Raw genomic sequence first — 20,203 nt, forward strand, 5'->3', positions numbered from 1 at the left:
TGTAGCAGAGCCCTTGAGGACAGCATCGATAATCTGAAATTAAACATTTTAGCCTTGTCTTTCGTAAGTTCCATAAACAAAAAAGAAATGTTTTCTATTTAAGACTTAAAAGCATTCGGCTGTAGCACAAGGACATATTAGGTAGAAAAGACAGATGTCATATTTAGTTGTCCTAATCTTCCTCCTGAGGAAGGACACTAATAATCGCAGTAACACCCATGGTACAAGAGAATGAAAGAAGACAACAGAAGTCCTTCCAAAGGCCTGGGCCTGCAGAAGTTCTGCTGTGAGCAAGGAGAACTAGCTGCTGGTATTTGAGATCACCTGTGCAAGACAAAGCCAGACACCCACCCAGTGAGTACAGAGAGGTAAGTGCACCCGAGACCACCTGGTTACAGTCCTGAGGTAAAAGCAGACACTTATATTGTGCCTTCATAACAGCGTCAGGGGCCCAATGGTGATGCTGCTGTTTGTCACTCGGATCCCGTACCATCCTGCCCAGAACTGGGTGTCTTGGCCTCCATGCTGAAACAAGATGTAACGAACTCCAGCTGGGTAATTCTGGAAGGTGTGAGAAATCTGGAGAGAGAATAAAATTCCTCTTATTTTGCCTAAATAAACCAGTACTGACCTAGAAGGTTGGACAACTACAGTATGTAAGTCTTAGTCTCTAGGAAAAGCTCATTCTAAGATAATCTTTAATTGAAAGTGCATCATAACCCTTCTTGAGGGACAGGTAAAAAGCCTCTCTCATTCAGCCTTCTGCCCTGAAACCCTCTCCAAGCCAAACGTAACATTAAGCTTGATTCTTAGGTACGTTTATCACATAAGCAACAACATAATGGGGAATCCACAGCCAATCAAACCAGTTAAACACGTTTAGCAGTTTAAGAAAAGTAATGTCTGCAATACTTTAAATGACATCCATGCAGTAGTTTTAAAACAAAGCTTTTTGAGTCAATAAAAACAAGAACTGTGCTCTTGTAACTTAGTTATTTAGACAAAAATTTATGTGAAAAAACAGGAACAATTCAAGAGACTGAGCTAAAATAACACAGAAACCCAGGGGATGCTCTTTAAGGAACAGCCTGGGCACCTACGAAGTGAACACAGCTCTTTGATGGCACTACTGTGCCTTCAGTGTTGTCAACAGCAAGGACTTCTTTACCTTTTGTATTGAGTAGAGGAGGCTCAAGAGCAGAGAAAGAAGGTCCACTTGGGACTTTTGGCCAGGTAAGACTTGCAAGATTGAAGTGTCACAACACTGACATAAAGCTACTGCCCACAGGGCTGCTGCTGCTGCTCACCTCTCTCCACGTTGCATCACTCCACTGCTCTATAACCACTGGCTCGGGGCGGAACTCCTCAAGGACAATGTAGTCTTCAGAAAGCAGCCTCACTGTTAGTTCATAGCGACACCCACAGTCAAATCTGGCCGAATACCTAGAGGGGAGTAATCAAGGAGCAGGGTTGTATAATACAGCGTTCGGTTTTCTTTAGTGCTCAAAACCGGTATCTGAGGGGATCCCCGTGTGATCTGCAGAGGAAAAGGAATGTCATCCCCTAGCTACGAAGAAGTTCCGAAGCTTCCAGCTGTCCTGCTCTTCGCAGGATTGCCACCTCTCTACAGCCCGTTGAATAAACTCAGATTTAGCTTATGCTTTACTGAAGAGCTGCAACTCCCAAAGGATAAGGACCTAATTTTCCAGCATAAAAAGCTTCAGAGGCCTAGCTCAGCTCTAGGCCAATGCCAGAAATTCTAGTTTTCAGTGCATACACTTACCAGTCCTTGACTACAATTTCAGGCCGTTTCTCATCCATCAACTGATTCCAGTATCCTTCTTTCTGCAGGGTAATGAGTTGAGACTTGAAGCATGGCCTACGACAGCAATAGAAATAGTCACACCTTCGCAAAACACATCTCTTCCCTCTCAACGTCCACACTTTGCCTGACAGTTTTAGCAAAAGCCCACCCAGACTCCGAAGGCCCACAAGGCTGCCGTGGCTAAGGCGTGTCTTTTTCTGTAGCCTGAACTAGACCAGGGAAGTGAAGCCATTAGCTTCACTCCCAGATAAAAGGAATCGTTGCCTACAAACTGGGTTAAGCGGGGTCCCTGCACTTCCATAGCATATATTGGTAACAGGGAACTACTGCTTAATGGATGTAAAAGCTAATCCTCCTCTGTTGACAGCTTTTATTACAAGCTGTTAGCATGACAGACACACCTGCTGTTCTTACAGGTTACAGAGCTTTGACTTCGCCAGGTAAGTGCATATGATCAGCTCGCTTAACCTTTGCCCGCCGCCTTTGTGGAAGAGAAGCAGAGGTCCCACGTGGGTTTTCATGACTATTAAAAATGTTACAGGCAATTCCCTGTAGGGGAATTCTCTGTCCTGGTAAGGACACAGAAGTTTAGCACGTGCTGTGATTCTCTCGGCAGTACACCTAGACTAGTATAAAAGGTTAATTAAGCTCCTTCCTTTTCCCACCCATGGGCTAAGGTTCAGTGACCTGCCTCAAGCCTTCTAACTGTAGTGTCTCTGCAGACAGACAGGAGGAAGCAGGTCTTCCAGCTCCAGACTACTGGAATCCAGCTCTTACCCGTATGAAGTGACGAAGTATTTGTGTACTTTGGGGTCTGGCATCATATTTCCATGAGGTCCAGGCAGATCCTCAATATTCCATTTATCTCCTTCATTTTTATCAATTTTCCAGTGCTGAAATTTCTCTAAAAACACAGATATCAAGATGCATGTTAGGACCTCACTTCAGTTTCTAGCAGCGTCTCTGCTTTTGTTAAAGGATCAGCTACAGATTACTAGGAACCTACTTTGATGAGTTATCAGATACACTGTATTTTTCCTACTGGAAAGTGAGAGCTAGAAGCGACTCCTGTCTTCATGTTGCCATTACTTTTAACATGGCTGTCAGCGGCTGGGACAATAGGTAGCAACTTTCTCACCACATCAGAAACTCATAATCAGTAATAAAGTAGATGTAATCATATTAATCAAGTCCTTGAAACAAAAGCTCTCCAGCTGCCTGAACGTTTAATCCCAATACCCAACAGTTTCATTACCATATTTTAGTTGCTGTGCGCGTTAACCATCACTGCCCGCAGTGCTGGGCCTCAGTCACTCCAGGGATTTTTCTGGTCGCAACCACAGATATGTATTTACCAGAACTTCATTTACCCACGGCAGTTTTACTGCAGACGTTTACTTGCGGATCTGACCCCGCAGAGATCCATCAGTAGCCGGACAGCCCCAGAGCACCAGCAGCACTTGAGTAATGCCAGACAATGACTCGTTCTGACTACTAGGAAACTCTTAGCTCTCTGCTATAGATAATTAAACAAACCTTCGGCACAGGGGTTTTTGATTAAGTTTCTCCTCAAGTTGCAGAGCATATAGAAGACCTTCCAGTCAGAGATGCTCCTGTCCAAATGCTGCGTGTAAAACCCCTCGCGCTGGCACTTGCGTTTCCAGAGGGTGGTCAGGTCCACCACGTACCGCCACTGCCGGCAGACCAGCCTGCAGGCGCGGAGCAGGTCGCGGGCGGGGAGCAGGGAGAGCAGCTCCACCAGGACATCCTCGGGGAGGTCCAGGACGGTGGTCATGGCAGACCCACAGCTTCCCGATGGAAAATCCCGGGGCCCCTACAGCGCAGAGCTTCGGGAAACAAGCAGAGTTTGCGCTAGTTAGTCCCACGACTCCACGACAAACCGCCCCCCGCCCCGGCGCCCCCATCGCGGCCCGGCCCCACCTGCGCCCTCCGGACGCGGATGTGCGGCGGCGGCGGCGCTTCCGCAGCGGGCGGGGCGGGGGCGGGCGGGGGGCGGCGCCGGGCCCCGCCGATCACCGCCCTTCGCCGGGGAGCGCGGCCCGGTCCCCGCCCGCCGCAGAGCCGCGGCCGCCCGCCCAGCAGCGCCAGAGGTAGGAGCGCCCGGCGGCTCCCCCCGGGCGGAGCGGGGCGGGGACGGGGCGGGGGGCACCGCGCCGGGAGCCGCAGGGCTCGGCCGGGCTGTCCCGGCACGGGGTGGGGGGGGATAGGGGGAACCGGAGCGCGGAAAGGGGTGGGCGCTACCGGGGGGTGCCTGCCGGCGTCGGGCCGGTTCTAGGGATACTGAGGGTCGGGGTGGAAAAGGGACGCCGGGCAGGGACCGTCACCTCCCCGAGGGCGGGGGGAATCCCGCGGGAGAGCGGTAAACGCTCCATCACCGGGCAGGGAGCGGGCGGGGCACGCGAATCCCGCAGGGGATGAAGCCAGCATGATCTCCCTTTTTTTTTCCTCTTAAAAAAAAAAATAAAAAAAATCACATTTTTACCCTTGAGGGCTGTGGCTGAGGGTTGGAAGGTGGGTGCGTGTGGGAGGAAATCCCCAATGCTACCCCTATAAAAGCCAGGGAATTTTAAATGACAGTTTCCTCCTGCTGTCTGCAGTGCAGATGAAGGACACATGGTAGCTCTGCATCTGGAGCATCTAGATTTAGGATGCTGTTATAGTAGTGACTCCCTATTTCTTCCCTCCCTTGCCAGCCTTGGCACTGCCATATTTCATCAAGCAGGAGATTTCACCTGCTTTGTTCCTAGTGCTCTCCTGGGCTTGGTGACTCACTCCTGAGGAGTTTGGCTGCATCTAGGCAGGTCGCTGCAGTCTCAGCAGGCTCCCAGCATCGGGACTCAGCTGCGACAAAAGCAGAGTCACAGCGTGTCCCACGCTGATGACATGGGGCTCTGAATCCGCACATTCATCTTGTCCTTATTCCTGCAGCACCTGCCCCCGGAACTCAGGGCAGCAGAGAGCTGCTGGGAGTCAGGGTGCAGAATTAGCACATGAAGTTAACGCACACACTCCTGACTTAATTGCTCAGGTTATAAGGCCATAGCAAAAGGAATATTAGAGAATATCAGCTGTTATTTCCTGTTATGCTCAGCTTTATAGAGGCTCATGACTAAGGGGATTAAGTGCCAGCCCCTTGAGGGAAAGCCTTTCAGATACAGAACAAACCACTGCAAATGTGGCTGCCAAGTGATATTTAGGTACTGCTCTGCAGCATTTGTTGTCGGTGATGTTCTTAAAGGCACAACAAACACCCAGATATCGCTCTCTGCAGAGAAAGTCATTACTTGGAGGCTGATTTTTGCAGCAGAAGAGATTTCTGGAAGGCCTGATTCCCATCTGGGAAACCAACTAACTGTCCACAACTGCAGATGCCAACTCATTCCATTTTGTAGATGGATTTAACTAAGAGCTTCGATTAGAGCATAAAATATTAATCTTCTCACGTGCTACAAGGTATTAACTTCATAGGGGTCAGGAGGCCTTGAGCTTAGGAAGCAATCTATGCCCCCAGAATCATGCTTTCAGATAACATGCATATTTTCCCTTTTTTCTAATGCATCAGTGTTTGACATCACCGAGGGTGGGGGACAAGGTCCACTGTGTCACCACCCCTTTTCCCCCTTCTCTCTCAGAAAGCTCCATCCACCCTGGCCCAAGGATGGAGTCCCTCCCTGAAGCAGTCCTGATCAGAATCCTGGCTTCCATACCTGCAGTGGATTTGGTGCTGGCGTGCCGCCTGGTCTGCTGCCAGTGGAAGAACCTGGTCGATGGAGCTGCGCTTTGGATCCTGAAGTGTCAGCAGGAAGGTCTCACTGGAGCAGAGTCACAGGAGAACGCAGAGAACTGGCAAAACTTCTACTTCCTGAGTAAGAAAAGGAAGAATCTCATCAAGAACCCATGTGGTGAAGGTGAGAGACAAGCATAACAAGACCCAAGACTACACAGAGATGACCAGTCACTGGGAACTGGGCACCTCCAGTCTTTGAAAAGACATCTTAGTTGCCATCAGGTTGCAGCATTTTCTCCTTGCCCAAGAGTCAAATCACTTAATGCACGCAGTCAAATCATTTAATGGGCACGAAGGCCTTTGATAATCAACCTTTGCAAAGGGCTCTACTTGACATCGAGTTTATTTTATAAACGTCCTTTGCAGAACCCCTGTCCAGTGCAGTGATGGTAGTGGCACCTGGCTTTCCAGATTGCCAAACCACGACAGGAAAGATCAAGCCTTTCCCCACTCGGGAGTCAGGCTGCCCGTGGCTCACCAGGCACTTCAGGCTGTCTTCCTTGAAGCGGCTCAGACAAATCTTGTTCGTACCCTCCTTACCACAGCCCACATTACAGAGCTGCGCACCCCCCCATTTGCCCTAATTCTGATAATCTATGAACTTTGCTTGCAGATCTACAAGATGCTTAGCAATAAGCAGCAATAACCAAGCCTCATAACCCGCGCGGCAACAAATGCATTTCACACATCATAGACCAAAGCAATATCGAGACGGCTTCTCCATTTTGTTTACAGATTATTTTTCTGCAAGCTTTTCCAACAGCCACTTTCCCTCTGGCTAAGGCCAGAAGAGCCCAATGTTTAAGGCCATACTGCTTCTAGAAATACCACTTAGCAATTTAGAAGCATTAGAAATAAAGCAATCGGCATTTCTCCCCAGGCTACTCCTATGTTATGATACTGGACACGCTGACACCCAGTTCAGAATACCTAAATAATTTCACTGGAGTACTTTCTTAAATAAACCCACACATCCATAGCCATTTTGGTGAGGAATGTTAAAGCTTGTTAATGTTAAGTTCATCCAGACCAAATGTTTTTTCCTGACCTCTACTTAACACATCTCCTTAGATCTACGTACAAAATTAGTGCTGCATCCAGCAGCATACCTTTCACAAGGTTCCAGTGGGAGAAGGTCAGGTTCCCCAGGCCCACAGAAACTAAGGCTCATCCAAATCTCTTTTCTGCCATTTGCAGAAGACTTGCAGTACTGGGGAGAAGTAGAGAATGGAGGTGATGGCTGGAAAATTGAAGAGCTCCCTGGGGACTTCGGAAAAGAATTCCCTAGTGAAGAAGTCCATAAATACTTTGTAACATCTTATGAGTAAGGCTGCTTTCTTCTCTTACTCAAGGAAGGGGACATTTTTGGTTCTCCCAGTCTCAGGAAAAACTGTGATACCAATCAACATCTCGTGTTTCAGGTGGTGTCGAAAGGCTCAGGTCATTGACCTTAGGGCTGAGGGCTACTGGGAAGAGCTGATGGATACAACCCAGCCTAAAGTCGTGGTAAGAGACTGGTAAGTAGCAGGGATGCCTTAGAAGGCAGGCAGAGTCAAGAAACAGAAGGGAGGGCAGGGAGGGCATATACCTGCACTGAGCCTTAAAACCTCAGCTGTCACATCCTCCAGCTGCGGGTCTTGGCTTACAGAGAAAGCCTCTGAAACTGTTGGCGCATATGGCCTCTAAAGACCAGGTTCCTGCTGTGAATGAGGGGAGGTGGTGGACTGGGGCAAGAACCATTACAGATTTCCGCCTCAAACCTTGATGAGGTTGGTAGAGCCTGCATTCAGCAAGATGCAGTTGCATGCTCTGGCTCTTTGCCGAGCTCACCCAGGTAGGGCTAGCAGCTTGCATTCCTTGCAGGTATGCAGGACGCAGTGATGCTGGCTGCCTCTATGAGCTCTGCGTGAAGCTGCTCTCAGAGAATGAGGATGTTCTGGCTGAGTACAAAAGTGAGACCATTACCATCCCACAGGACAACGACGCTAACTGGACTGAGGTGAGTTACAGCTGTGGGCTCAGCAGGTGACACCCAGCCTGCGTGAATTGAGAATATTTTCAAGCAGAGAGAAGCAGGAGAGTTCTAGAGGAGGAGAAGGCTCTGTCGTGTTTTCTGTGCAGCCATGAGCCTGTGATTGAGCAAAGGGTGTAAGATGAAGGAGATGCCCAACTGGCAGAGGCTCAATGGCCTCCGAACAACAATGGGATCAAAGCTCCTTCCAGTAACTCCTACTTTAAATGTCCTCACTGTTACCCAGCCTGGTAGGTATGCCTTGGGCAGGTGGGGTTGAAGGCTCTGTGCACTAAGGAAGGGTAGGTTCATGGTGGTTTGATGCTTACCAACAGCTATTTTGTCTCTTGCCCCAAAGATCTCCCACACCTTTTCCGACTACGGGCCTGGAGTCCGCTTTGTCCGCTTTGAACACGGTGGCCAGGACACACTATTCTGGAAGGGATGGTATGGCGTACGCGTTACCAACAGCAGCGTGACAGTGGAGCCGTAGCTGTGCTGGACTGGGGCCTGCATGCTGGAGCTGATTTCCCTCAGGGCATCCCATGGCCTTTGGATGGTTTCTCCATGGTGCCGCTTCCGGGCTGTAGAGCATACAACCTTTCTGCATAGGAATGCGCCTGCAAGATGCCAGGGGCCACCATCCATCTTTCCTCAAGTGGACTATGCAAAGAATGCAAATAGATTTGTGAATGTGCCACACGAGACTCAGGCTCACTGCTTGCACTGATGTTTCTCCATCAGACGTGAGGTCATCTAAAAATCCTGCAGACCTTACTTCTTGCCTAAGCCACTAACACCTAGCACCCAGCCCGAGCTAGACACCCTTCCTACCTGCTTCCCAGACTTGGGCACCCCTTAACTTCGAGTGGTAGTTTGGGCATATTTTTTGAAAGTTAAAGAGTAGGGAAAAAAGGAAGAAAGAAAAGCATAGACATTATGTTTGAGAACACACCAGGGAAACCTAGAGTCCTCTCATCTCTGTCATCATGCAGGCTTCCATGACCTGCAGTAAGAACCTTAGCTTCTGCCATTTATAAACAGTAGATGTCTTACTTGCCTCACAGGAGCTCTACCTTGGCTGCCAAGTGCTATTAGTTTAATCTTTAGTGATGGAAATGCAAAGCAATAGGGACTGGCTCCTTTTCTCTTACACTGTTCCCAGCATCCATTTATCAAGGAAAGCATTGGGAACTGAAACCTCTCTGGTGTCCAACCCTGGGGCTTCACTTGGCTCCTTCAAACAGATGGCAACTGAGAGTAATTGCTGCGAGAGAGACAAGAACTTAGGGAAGTGGGTTAGAAGCAAACTGGGGAGGGAGGCCAGGAACAAATGAAAACAAACTCATCTACCCCTTCCTGGCCTGTGTGTGCTTCATGCAACAAGCACCCTGGTCCTCCAGTATGACTCTTTGCAGGCAGGAGATATTCTTCACACAGAAAGCTGTTGTTAGCCCCACTTGATCTTGGTTCCTCCTGCCTACTAACGATGTCTGCAGAAAGTACACGTCTGCCTCCTCTCCATATGCTCACTGACAAGACAGCACTTCGTACACGCTCCCACTAGTGCCTCTTGATATCACTCAGGGCTGTGAGCCGCCATCCTGAACAAAGACACCTAAGCTTTCCTGAGCCAAGCCTGTCCCTGCTAGCCAGTCCTCTCGGAATAGCATCCCTTTAATAGAGCTGGTGTTGCCTAGAGAGACAGGCGCTTATATTTTTGCGTCCATCTGTCTGTCTTCCCTTCCTGGGCTGCCAGCACATACATACTTGAATGCTACTTTGCATCAAAGTGCACCGTCGCAAGTGCAGTGTACTACTATTACCTGTAGCCAAAGGAGAGAGCTTCCGAGCTGGTCTCATTTTGTGCATGCTCTTCTTCATCGGGCTTTCTGCAGCGCTGCACCTGGATGCCTCGGGCACACTGGCCTTCTGAGCCACAGCCATGCCAAGCCAGAGCCCAGGCGATCATAATAAAATGACCCAACTGTGTTTGGATCCTCCCTTGTGTGCTGGGTGTTTGTGTCCTGTGCTTAAGCATGCTTTTTCTGTTCAGTTATGTGGAGTGACGTCAACCAGTCCTATCCAAAACCAGGAGTCACTGTGTCTTGGATAACACCATGAGTCTCCCAGAAAGCGGTACACGCTCTGTTCCCCGACCCAGCAGCCTGAACCCGTCAGAAGCACTTGATGGGTGACAGGTTTGCAGAGCAGCAGCAGGCAGAGGTGCACTTAAAAAGAAGTGGGAATTCATGCAAGGCACAGAGGTCCGTGAAGGCTCAGAGACAGTCCAGCCCTGACAGATGCCCTCCAGGTCATCTGGAACTATAGCTCTACTGTGAGCTCAGCCTTGGTTCTGCCCCAGGAGAGACCAGAACTAGTTCAGAATTTAACTCTTTCCCCTCTGTTACCTCTGCAGACACAGCTGCACAGCTCTGTTCAGCACAGCCTTTAATGAAGCTGACAAAGTTATAGTTAATATTCAACTCGCTGCCAATTCTCTGGCCCACAGAAGAAATTAGGCCTCCGTCTGTCCCTAAGCAATCAGTACAACGAGGGGATCAATATTCCACATCATGATGCAATTGTTAAACTGAACCTTTCTTAAGCCAGGATTTCAGAGTCAGGATAAACCCCAGGATTAAGCCTTCAGATATCGTGTCCCTTGTAAATAAAGGGAAGGGCCATGGTCCCCACTTTAGCCTTATCTAGGTTGAACTTCTAAATACACACAGCCTCCCCAGCAGCTCTGTTTTCCCCCTCCACACTCCCCCCCCCACCCCCGGCCCATGCCAGCAGGTCTGGCATTCACATGGGCCATCAGGGCACCCTGCAGAGCTGTCCTGACCTTCCCATGCACCTCCAAGAGGTACTTTCCAAGACAGTCAATGTCTTGAAGCCTCACTGCAGGGAATAACTACCTCTTCTCCACAGAGCTGCTTCCAAAAGCTGCTGCTGACCTCGGGGAGTGGTTACTCCTTGCATTCAGCCATGTCACTGCAAGTGACTGCCGGAAAAAAAAGTAATCTTGCTTTCATTGTAAATATTTTGTTCCGAATGACTTTTGAATTTTGATCAAATACCAGAAGCACAAACACACTGAAATCTGCACCATACACATGCATCCGATTCCAAGGTGATGTCAGCTCATCTGTCCAAGACGAACAGAGCGCAGGAGGTTAATGGGGTCTCACGTGTTCCAGACTTCATGGAAATTGAGGCAGTACAATTTCATAGGATTACAGAAATTCAGAGCAACTGCGACAGAAGGGTTTAGATGTATTAAAGCTCCCAGCCATTGAAGGGCTCTATCACATACAGCTTTGACAGGGATTCCCTCTGCTTTCTATTGTGCCAAGACCAGCAAGCAACTGTGTGACACTACACAGTAGCTTTTGGGAATGTTGATGACCAATGCAGACACGTGTGCTGTACAGACAGAAAGAGGTCTGTCCCCAGGCAATGTATAACCGATATTGTCATCACCCAGGCTCAGAGTACTTAGAAATCCAGGCATTAAAACACAAAAACCAAGTGTTGCTGGAGTATTCATGCTGGACAAGAAACAAAACCAAAACCACACAAGAGGGTCTCCTCCCAGTCCTGAACATGGCAACAAAAGCTGTAGAAAGGGCTCCTATTTCCCTAGGACAAACCTGAAGTGGATCACAGCCATCTCTGGGGCCACTGCTGAGCTTAGTAGTGAGCTACGCTGAACCAGGAATGGAAATGTCCTCCAAAACACCCCACATTGGAACAAAACTGCTGGATGATGAGAACTACAGAGAGAGAGTGTTTAAGACTCACTCTTAGCCAAGACACAGGCACAAACACACCCTTACCCTGGCTGCTTTAATACCCAGAGGCACCAGGAGAAGCCGCAGGTACAGCACTTCACACAGCCCTTTCCTGCTTTCAGCAGCTGGCCCCTGATGTCCTGGGTAGCCAAATGCATCTTGGTGGCTGTACTTGTACAAGATCCCACTGTAATTTTCTTTTCTACAAAGCCCACCAGTCCTGGTTATAAATGCTGTTATACTTAAAAGGGCTTTTCCTTTCATAATAGCTCCTACAGCAAGTCTCTTGCAGAGGAACAGAACAAAGCAAGATGGGGCCCTGGCAAAGAAACACTGGCATACATTTCCTGTCAAGTCTAATTGAATTTTTCTATATGAAGCATTTATTATTACCCACCTGGGGGAACTGTGGACAGATGGAGGAGTTTGCTCCCCCACCAGGCATGGGAGGGATGGAGGAGAAAAAAAGACAACTATCTGACAATTCCCTGTTGCTTGCAGCCCAGCTGTTCTAGCCAGCTGTAAAAGGGAGGATAGTTTAGGAGACTGATTCCCCCTAAGTCAAAGAGCTTGCAGAGGCTGGGAATGGCCCCTCCTGATAGCCAGGATAGCAGGATATCAGCCACACCTGCAGCAGAAGCTTCCAGCCTAAAGCTGCAGCCAAGATCAGTACGGTCACAAACGGGATGGAAAGCCAGTGATTTATCCTTGCATTTGAGCCCATAAGCCCGTCAGGGGTAGAAAACCTCCAAAAAACTGGAAAACACTGGGCTAGTGAAGAAACATTCCCCAGGCACATACCTCCCTGGCAGTTTGGACATGGCCATTCCCATGTCTCCTTCATCACTGTCCCACAACATACAAATACATCAGGGAAAAGCAAAGTCCACGGGTGAGGAGCATTGGTACTGCACTGTCCTGATTCCTGCTTCTCCTTGCATCCAGCTAGCTCTTCTTGATATCCATGGGGCAGTGACTGCCCCATCCTCGTCAGGCTCCTTAGCTATTAGGAAGAAAGGGGCCTAAAGGTGATTTGCTACTGGGGAGGCACTTTGGAGTTACAGAGGGAACAGCTACAGTGAGTTCAACTGGGAAGTCTCATGGAAGCTGGAAAGTTACTGCCTGAGACAGCTGCACGAGAGCTGAGCTCCTCACACAGCAGCCGGCAGGTCAAGCAAAGGTAACCAGAGAACCAGAATAGGACAGACAAGGTACATGGTGAAGGTCAGCGTGTGAGGGAGAGATGTCATGGAAAAGCCAGATATAGCCTAGCAAGCACACAAGCACGCTTCTGGGCTGAGTGTTAGCCTCCCTCATTTTTCAAGGAAGAGAGTTGTGTCTCATGCAAAGAAAGATTGCAGCAAAGACTGCAGTAAAGACAGCCCGACTGTCTCTACTTTCTCCTCCCAGCAGCCCTGGGCTCCAGCTAGCCAGCAGCACCCAAAGGACACTGCTCTGAGCACAGCCCTGTTTGTGGCCCACGCAGAGGCAACGTCCAAAGCCCCCCATGGCCACCGGCCCCGGTCTCTCGCCAAGGAAGGGCACACTCACCCCCGGCGCGGCGGCTGCGCAGCCACGGTGACGGCAGAGGGCACTCGGGCTGCAGGCAGCGAGCCCGGGGACTACGCTGGCTTCAGGGCTCCTGCTTCCCATGCCTGAGCGATGCTGAATAGGTGCAAGTGTCCCACTAAGTATTTAATTTCTGATCACTGCACCTTGTTTCTTCTGGCTTCTCTCTTCTTCTTGCCCTGTTAAAAGCTGGCTGTCATGGTTTGCAGAGCAGCTTTTGCTTGACAGACCCTCACGCTTCTCCCTGCCATCTGGGACATCCCATGGAAGTACAGTTGCCTCTTGGGCAAGAGACACTCACAGCACAGTTGTCTTGGATGCAGGCAGTCTTTTAAACTGTAATGCACTAATCGGAGAGCAGTGAAAGCTTTCCTGAACACAGATCAAGGCCTGCCTTTCAAATTCAACTGCAAGCAGCACAACTCACCCAACACTATCCTAGGATATCACCAGTAACATTCCTTTCCTTGCAGAGTATCTTACCTTAATCCAGCACATGAGAACCAGAGCAGCAGGGCTGTCTGCATCCCCAGCTACAACACTGTGCCCAGGCACAGGCAGCCGCTTTGCTGCCTTCCTTGCACGTGAAGTTCAACAGCCCTCCCCAACAAGGCGAGAGTCCCAGCTCTATTACACATGCCCTTGGCTAACCTCCCTGGCAGGCACTTAGAGCAACTCATCTGGAGCTGCTATCTGTGCAGACCCATTAACCACAGCACAATCAGTGTTCCCAGAAAGGCAGAGAAGCCACAATAAAGTCCTAGGAGTGCTCACTGGACTGATGGATCGTGGGGGAACACATCTAACTGCCTCAGGGCTAACCAGGGAGGGAAGCAAGCTTCAGCAGCCTCCCACTGAGCACGTTGCAGATGTAGGTACCATGTTCAGAAGAACCAGGGAAAAGGGAACATGCTGCGAGCTGCTCCCTGAGCCAGCTGCCTGGTGGGGACTGGATGTAAGGGGAGCCTGGTTAGTGGGATGGGTTGTACGAGAACTAACAGGTAAGTGCAGTGAAATGCACAGGGGTCGATGAACCCACAGGCATTGCACATGTCCACAGCCATGCAGAGCATTTCGGAAAGCACCAATTTGGCCTTCCTGCACTGTCAGGACTGGGATATCTTCAAACACTGACCACCATAGGGAACTCGCACAGCCTCTCACCTCGTGTCAAATGGGACCCGCCTCTGGCTGGCACTGCCACGGACCCCACAAGGTTTCCTTTTGGCTTCCTATAGCTCTCTTCCATACGTATGCCCAGGGCTGCTATTGCATAAGGAGGTAGGAGATGAGAGCTAAGAGCATCATGGCCCACTGCCCTGCAGGAAGAGGCTAGTTCTCCTGAGCACAAAGCTGCTTCTCTGAGGAAGGGCAGGAGATGAGGGTAGAGGAAGGATGATATCAGAGCTCTGCTACTTGCAATCCTTCCAAAAGGTCCTGAAGTCAAGCAGTGCCATTTCCACCTCACCACACACCATGCAGCTCCTCTCGTTAATATTGACACATGAAGCATTGCAAAACGAAGCAGATAAAATCCTGATCCAGATATGAATAATGACTTTGCATTTTTTTGTAAATTAAACCTAATCTTGTGTTCACTGTGCTATACAAGGAGAAATAATGAAACAGATTAAGATGAGATCTTGTTCACTCTTGCTGAACAAAAGCCAATTAATTGCCAGCAGGATTATTGTGAAGTCTTTCTCGTCTTAGACAAATACAATCAGATAGAATCTAGGTGCTGGTGGAGGAGCCCTGCTTATTGGAGCGATAATTCTGCCTGGACAGATGAATACAATGCAAAGACTCATGGAGTCTCCATGACATGGAGACTCCTGCCTTGCTGTTTCCCCCGGTCTCTCTTACCAATTTGCGCGCAGGAGAGAGATGCTTTAAAACCAACGCACACACCTCTCCCCATGCCCCAACCCACGCTTGCCCGCTCTAAGTCCTCTTCTCCTGTGTATGGCAGACCCCTTCCCACCTGTACATCACTCGTGACAGATTCATCTACTTTTTTTTTCCCCAAAAAAGTTTTCTGGCTATGAAGGCTTTACCCCCTACAAATCACCATGCTGAGATGTTTCCTCTCCATTACCCAAGCTAAACCTCTGCTGTCTGCTACTTGCCTGGTCCACAGCAAAGCCTATTTGCCTTCTACCTATCTGTCAGCCATGATGACAAGCAAGGGGATCATTCTTGCCTCATCTGTCCTGTTCCGGACAGAAAATAGAAATTTGGGAAAAAGCAGGAATTGCACCAAAAGGATCCAATGTCATTGCTCTCCCATAGAAATGAGAGAAGGCTTTGGCACAAGGGCAATGGGATTTGATGGAAGACTTCAGCAGTGCAAGGCATATCACTTGGGAGAAATTCATGCCCTGGTGGGTACCTTCACCACCATAAGGGAGCCCTAAGCCACCAGTAGCCTGTGGGACACAAGGAAAGATGCACATGGCACTGCAGGGTGGTGGTACATCATGAAAACAGTTGGCATGGAGACGCAAATCCTAGTTCTAGTTCGGAAGCTTCAGGGTAGGAACTGAAACCAACACCAGCATGCCTGGAAGAAGGGGAACGGCTGTGTTGAACTCACTGCCCCACTCCAACAGCAGAGGGAAGCTAAAAGCTACCCTGCCCTGCCAGTTTACCACAATCCCCTTTTCTGACTGTACTGAGAGCTCCCCACATCCCACCAGGGAAGGAATCTCCAGTAACAGCTAGAAATCAATGGCATTGAGTGAATTTGAGGACAATTTACTTGGAGAAAGTACTTCTTACATTCATACCAGGTTAAAAAAAATAAAAAGTAAAATTAAACCCTGTCAAAGCCTGCAGCACTGGCATTGACAGACAAAAATGACTTAACAGGAAAAAAAAAAAAAGGGCTTGGAAAGTGATTTTCTTTGCCTGCATTGCCAGGGGAATTAAATCTTGTTTTTTTCCCCGTCACCACCAAGTGGAATAATCCAATATATTAAAGCTAATGTGCTTCTTGTATTTATTGCTGTGTATTTGACCTACCAGAGTTTTATTCCTACATTAAGAATAAAACCATTCCGGAAGGCAAGCTGCAAAGCTCTAGATCAATTACTACCTTCTCCAACAGCTGAAAAGTGAGTTATTTCTTGTAAAAGGAAAAAAAAAGTAGAAAATAATAATAAAAATAAAAAATTTCCTTTCCCCTTGTGCAATGAGTTCTGCACTGCAGATCTGGTGGAGTTAGGTAATATTGAGTTTCGTTTCTAAGCAACACATAAAAAAAAATAATCAGGCAGCAGCCCCAATCGCCCTTTTCAGATGCTTGTGTGCCCCGTCCTGTGCAGCGCTAACTCGCAGTCACCCACCATCAGTGGGAACCAGGGCTCGGGAAAGCAGAGAGCACAGCTCCAACCGGCGCTTCCCACTGCGCCCTCGGGGACCACGTCAAGTCTGAGCACACCTGGCAGCAACAGGATGTATAACCACCAGTAGAAGGCAGCTCTTGTTGGTAAGCAGAGAAAACCATGGGCACCAAAGCCAAGAAACACAGCGCTCAAGCATGAGGAGGCTACGTAGAAGTGGGCAGAGGCAGGGGCAACACTCACTGATCCAAAACCACTGCAACAAATGTGAAAACACTTGTTCTCGTATCCAGGCTTGGGGCAAACCTGCAGTTTTGCCACCCTGCCTGGGAGGGGTTTGGACCAGCACACACAAGCTGACCTCTCTTTTTTACTTTCAAGGCTCTGACACTTCGCTTGGGGTGATTAACTGGACACCTGGTTCTGGGGATCCCCAGAGGCAACACAACAGCTCCTAGATGACACCACTGGGGACTGTTTGCTGGCATGTCTGAGCTGAGACGCCTCAAATCAGCCCTTCACAGAGATCAAGGAACACTAACACTTGCTGATGCCACTAGGCCACTGTTTCTGACAGCATGGGCTACGCTTGGGGCAGGCAGGGTGCTGGAAATGGATCATGGTACATGTGAAGAAGCAGAGGGCTTTTTTTTTTTCCCCTAGAAATTTTAATGGCAGCAGTGATTATGAGGAAAACCAGATAAAACAAAGGAAATTATACTGATTTGTTGCCCTTGGGTGTTTCAGCTCAAAGAAATGAGAAGCTGCTGTACTTATTGTTTGACACACTCCTTACAGAAAAGGAGATGCTGCTGATGGACAGTTATGAAGGTCAGTGCTTCTGTTCTTAGCAGAGGGTTTGGGATTCAGTATGGATGGAAAACAGGTGGAAAAAGGGGCTTTGATACGGGCAGGCAAGCCTAAAAAGCAAGGTCATCTTTACCCAAAAAAAGCCCCCCCATGGGATGCATTAATTCCTGATCTGTATATAGACAGTGCTTGCTCTGGGAATGAGGGCCACGATACACCTATGTGATTCTGAACCATCAGGAGATTTTATTACCTTCCATGAGCCATTATCCCTGTTTTAGCACAGGGATGGCAGAGGCATAAGCCTGCCTTAGCTGGGAGTCACACAGGAAGCCTGCGCATACAGCCAAGGATCCCAAGCCCACAGCCGTTTTTTGAACATTGCCTCCCCAGCCAAGCCTCGTCCACTGCTTTATACAGCCTCCAACACAGCACGTGGCCACACGGAATAAAAGTTTAGATATAATCAGCATTAAGAAAAAACATTTGAATTGCTATGATTTCAGTAAGACAAAGTATTCCTCTAAGTGGACATGGCTACCTTAGTTTTTCATTCTCCCTTATGCCATCATGATATGGACAGAGTTTAAGGCAATTTAAATAGGAGTAATGATGAATACCTATAAATGCATAAGTTCCAGTTACATTTAACTGCAACTTTCAGCTCAAGTGCAGCCAGTAAATCCAAACAAACTAGGTCTTTTTCATAGCTCCTTGGAAGGTTTTTTTTTGCTGATGCCTTTTTTTTTTTTTTTTTTTTTTTTTTAAGTCCTCAAATAACTGTTTTGTACATGCAGCACTAACTCTCACTTGCCTGGGAATTTTTAAATTATTGATCAGGACAAGAGCTTTCCCTTCATGCATACTCCATCTAATCCTTTCATTTACTGTGCTTTTTGCCTGCATGCAAAATGAATGACATTTCATCTCATTTCCAAGCCCCACCAGTGCCAAGGTCTACCTCCCTCAGTAACGATACCCAGCTGGTGTCAGATTGGAATCCACACAAGCACTCCCTCCCTAAACACATCACTGCTGCACATCTGGGTGGCAGAAAGTAGCTGAAAGGGTTGTTACATGTCCAGCAAGTAGAGAAACAGCCGGGAAATACCCCAGGGTGCGTGGAGAGTGTCTACCACATGAGACAAGAAAAGGGACCACACTGCCTCGTCAGAGAGTGGTGTAGAGCTGGGTAGTGACATCTGTCTTGCGAGACACTGGAAACCTGTCCCGCTGAGCCCCAGGATGTCAGTACCCAACAGTGAACCCCTGAGCCAAGAACTGCCAGGCTTCAGCAGCACACTCTGAGTCTCCTCCCTTAGGGGTTACGCTCATTAGCAATGCTACAACCTTCCCCTACACACATACAAGGAGCAGCTGCCTGCAGAGACCTTTGAACTGCCTGGATAATTTAATCATGCCTATTTCCCTATTTCCCCACACTACAGCCTGGCCAGACAGTGAACCCGCATCTCCAGAGAGCATTATTGCTGACTAAGAGGCAGAGGTGCTGCTGTTTTCCTAATGATTTGTATACTACAACCCAGAAAACCCAGCCAAGCCTTCCCAGCCTTCTTTCAAACCTTTCCTTCATACTTGCTCTTTCATAAGTCTAATGATACTGGATAGGAGGAGGTGGAAACACCAAGGTGAGAGCAATTCCTGTCCAGATGAACTGCTACCTTCCTTTGGACTGGGACTAACTATAAATTTCATGCCCCAATGCACCTTGCTCCTCTGGTCTTTCAAAAGCCTTCAGGAGGCTTTCCAGGAACGAGTCCTGCTGAGTTGTGCGCCTTACAGAGGCAGGCAAACCTTGCACAGCCAGCACAAACAAAAGCAGACAGAGCACACCACAGGGGATGTAACGCACACCACAGGGGATATAACACACAACAGTCTGAGCATGCTGATAGAGACCCATACGAAGAGTCACGGTGTCTTCTCTCTGTCCATAGTGTCCCAGAGAGAAGGCTTTGCTCCCGCTGACTGCCCTGCTTGCAGGAGCAATGCTACAGGGCTTGTTTCACGGCCACATCTGCACCGATGCCTGCTGCGCAATTCACACCCTCTGAGCCATTCTGCTCCTGACACCAGCCATCGGTCCCCTCTCTGGGTCTTACCTTCAGCTCTGCTCGTCACCCCCCAAGCCTGGCAGGCTCCCACAGAAAGCTTGTCTTCATCAATATGCACAGCAGCAATTCCCTGGCTCATCCGCACAGGCAATCAGGAGTCTGAAGCTGACCTCAGAGACCATATAGCCCAATTAACTACTTGACACTATCACAGTCCCACCTGGGAACAGATCTGGAGAACTTACCCTATGTGTATCTGCAAATCACTAGATAAGGATGAGCACCTTTAGAAAGCAGCAAATGCCCCACGAAAAACAACAGGCAGAGGAACATGATCCGGACTATCTGATGAGCAAGGAGTGACATTGCTACAGGGCATGGATCCCACATACTACATCCTTGACCAAAAAAGTAAATCCAAGGGTGTTACCCCAATGTCCTTGGCACTTTGGGGATTGTAACCTCAAGAGAGACCTAGTTCCAGGCCAAACTGCTGGACTCCTTCCCAGCATGGTCACCAGGGCTTCTGTGCATCCCACTCCCACAGCCTGGGAAGGAACCAGGTGATAGACATCAAGGACAGCTTCAATATGAGACTAGACAGTATCAGTCAATCACATCATGAGTCAATTGACATAGAGTCCACCGAGGCATTCATTTGCCACCTGGAAATCTTTTAACCACAGCTCTGAAGCCTGTTTAATGACAGGGATGTTTCTTTACACTGTCTTTCTTAGAAATTAATTCTAGCAGCTTCATTATAGAGAATAAATAACAAAGGCACATGGCAAAGGACTCCTTGAAAGTCCAGGGGGGCAAACTTCTGCTCCTAAAGAGATCCCGGTGGGGGGAAAAAAAGAAAAAAGAAAAACGTGTAGTGCTTCTGAAGAGATCAGTAAATAATGAACAGGAAATCCTTTCCCGAGCACTAAGCCAGTGGAGTTCCATGAATAATTCACAGCTG

General features: G+C 48.7%; 2 protein-coding genes across 3 annotated transcripts; one reads left to right on the plus strand and one right to left on the minus strand.

The window, feature by feature from the left end:
* Window positions 1-298: 298 nt before the first annotated feature.
* FBXO6 (F-box protein 6) lies at window positions 299-5,694 on the minus strand. Of its 2 annotated transcripts, none has more exons than XM_054222355.1 (6): window positions 5,554-5,694; window positions 3,362-3,672; window positions 2,603-2,729; window positions 1,784-1,879; window positions 1,308-1,443; window positions 299-579 (listed from the first exon to the last, which is right to left on the minus strand). In XM_054222355.1, the coding sequence occupies exons 2-6, from the start codon at window positions 3,618-3,620 to the stop codon at window positions 433-435; spliced, it is 765 nt and encodes a 254-aa protein (XP_054078330.1). In that variant the 5' UTR covers window positions 3,621-3,672; window positions 5,554-5,694; the 3' UTR covers window positions 299-432. The 2 variants fall into 2 exon arrangements, with proteins under 2 accessions (XP_054078330.1, XP_054078332.1); XM_054222357.1 differs by lacking the exon at window positions 5,554-5,694 and adding an exon at window positions 3,767-3,811.
* Window positions 3,852-9,791, plus strand: FBXO2 (F-box protein 2). The gene is made up of 6 exons (XM_054222358.1): window positions 3,852-3,936; window positions 5,479-5,754; window positions 6,831-6,957; window positions 7,055-7,150; window positions 7,497-7,632; window positions 8,003-9,791. The coding sequence occupies exons 2-6, from the start codon at window positions 5,505-5,507 to the stop codon at window positions 8,135-8,137; spliced, it is 744 nt and encodes a 247-aa protein (XP_054078333.1). The 5' UTR covers window positions 3,852-3,936; window positions 5,479-5,504; the 3' UTR covers window positions 8,138-9,791.
* The last annotated feature ends 10,412 nt before the right edge of the window (window positions 9,792-20,203 follow it).

Source organism: Rissa tridactyla, chromosome 16, assembly GCF_028500815.1.
Source record: "Rissa tridactyla isolate bRisTri1 chromosome 16, bRisTri1.patW.cur.20221130, whole genome shotgun sequence".
Lineage (NCBI taxonomy): Eukaryota > Metazoa > Chordata > Aves > Charadriiformes > Laridae > Rissa > Rissa tridactyla.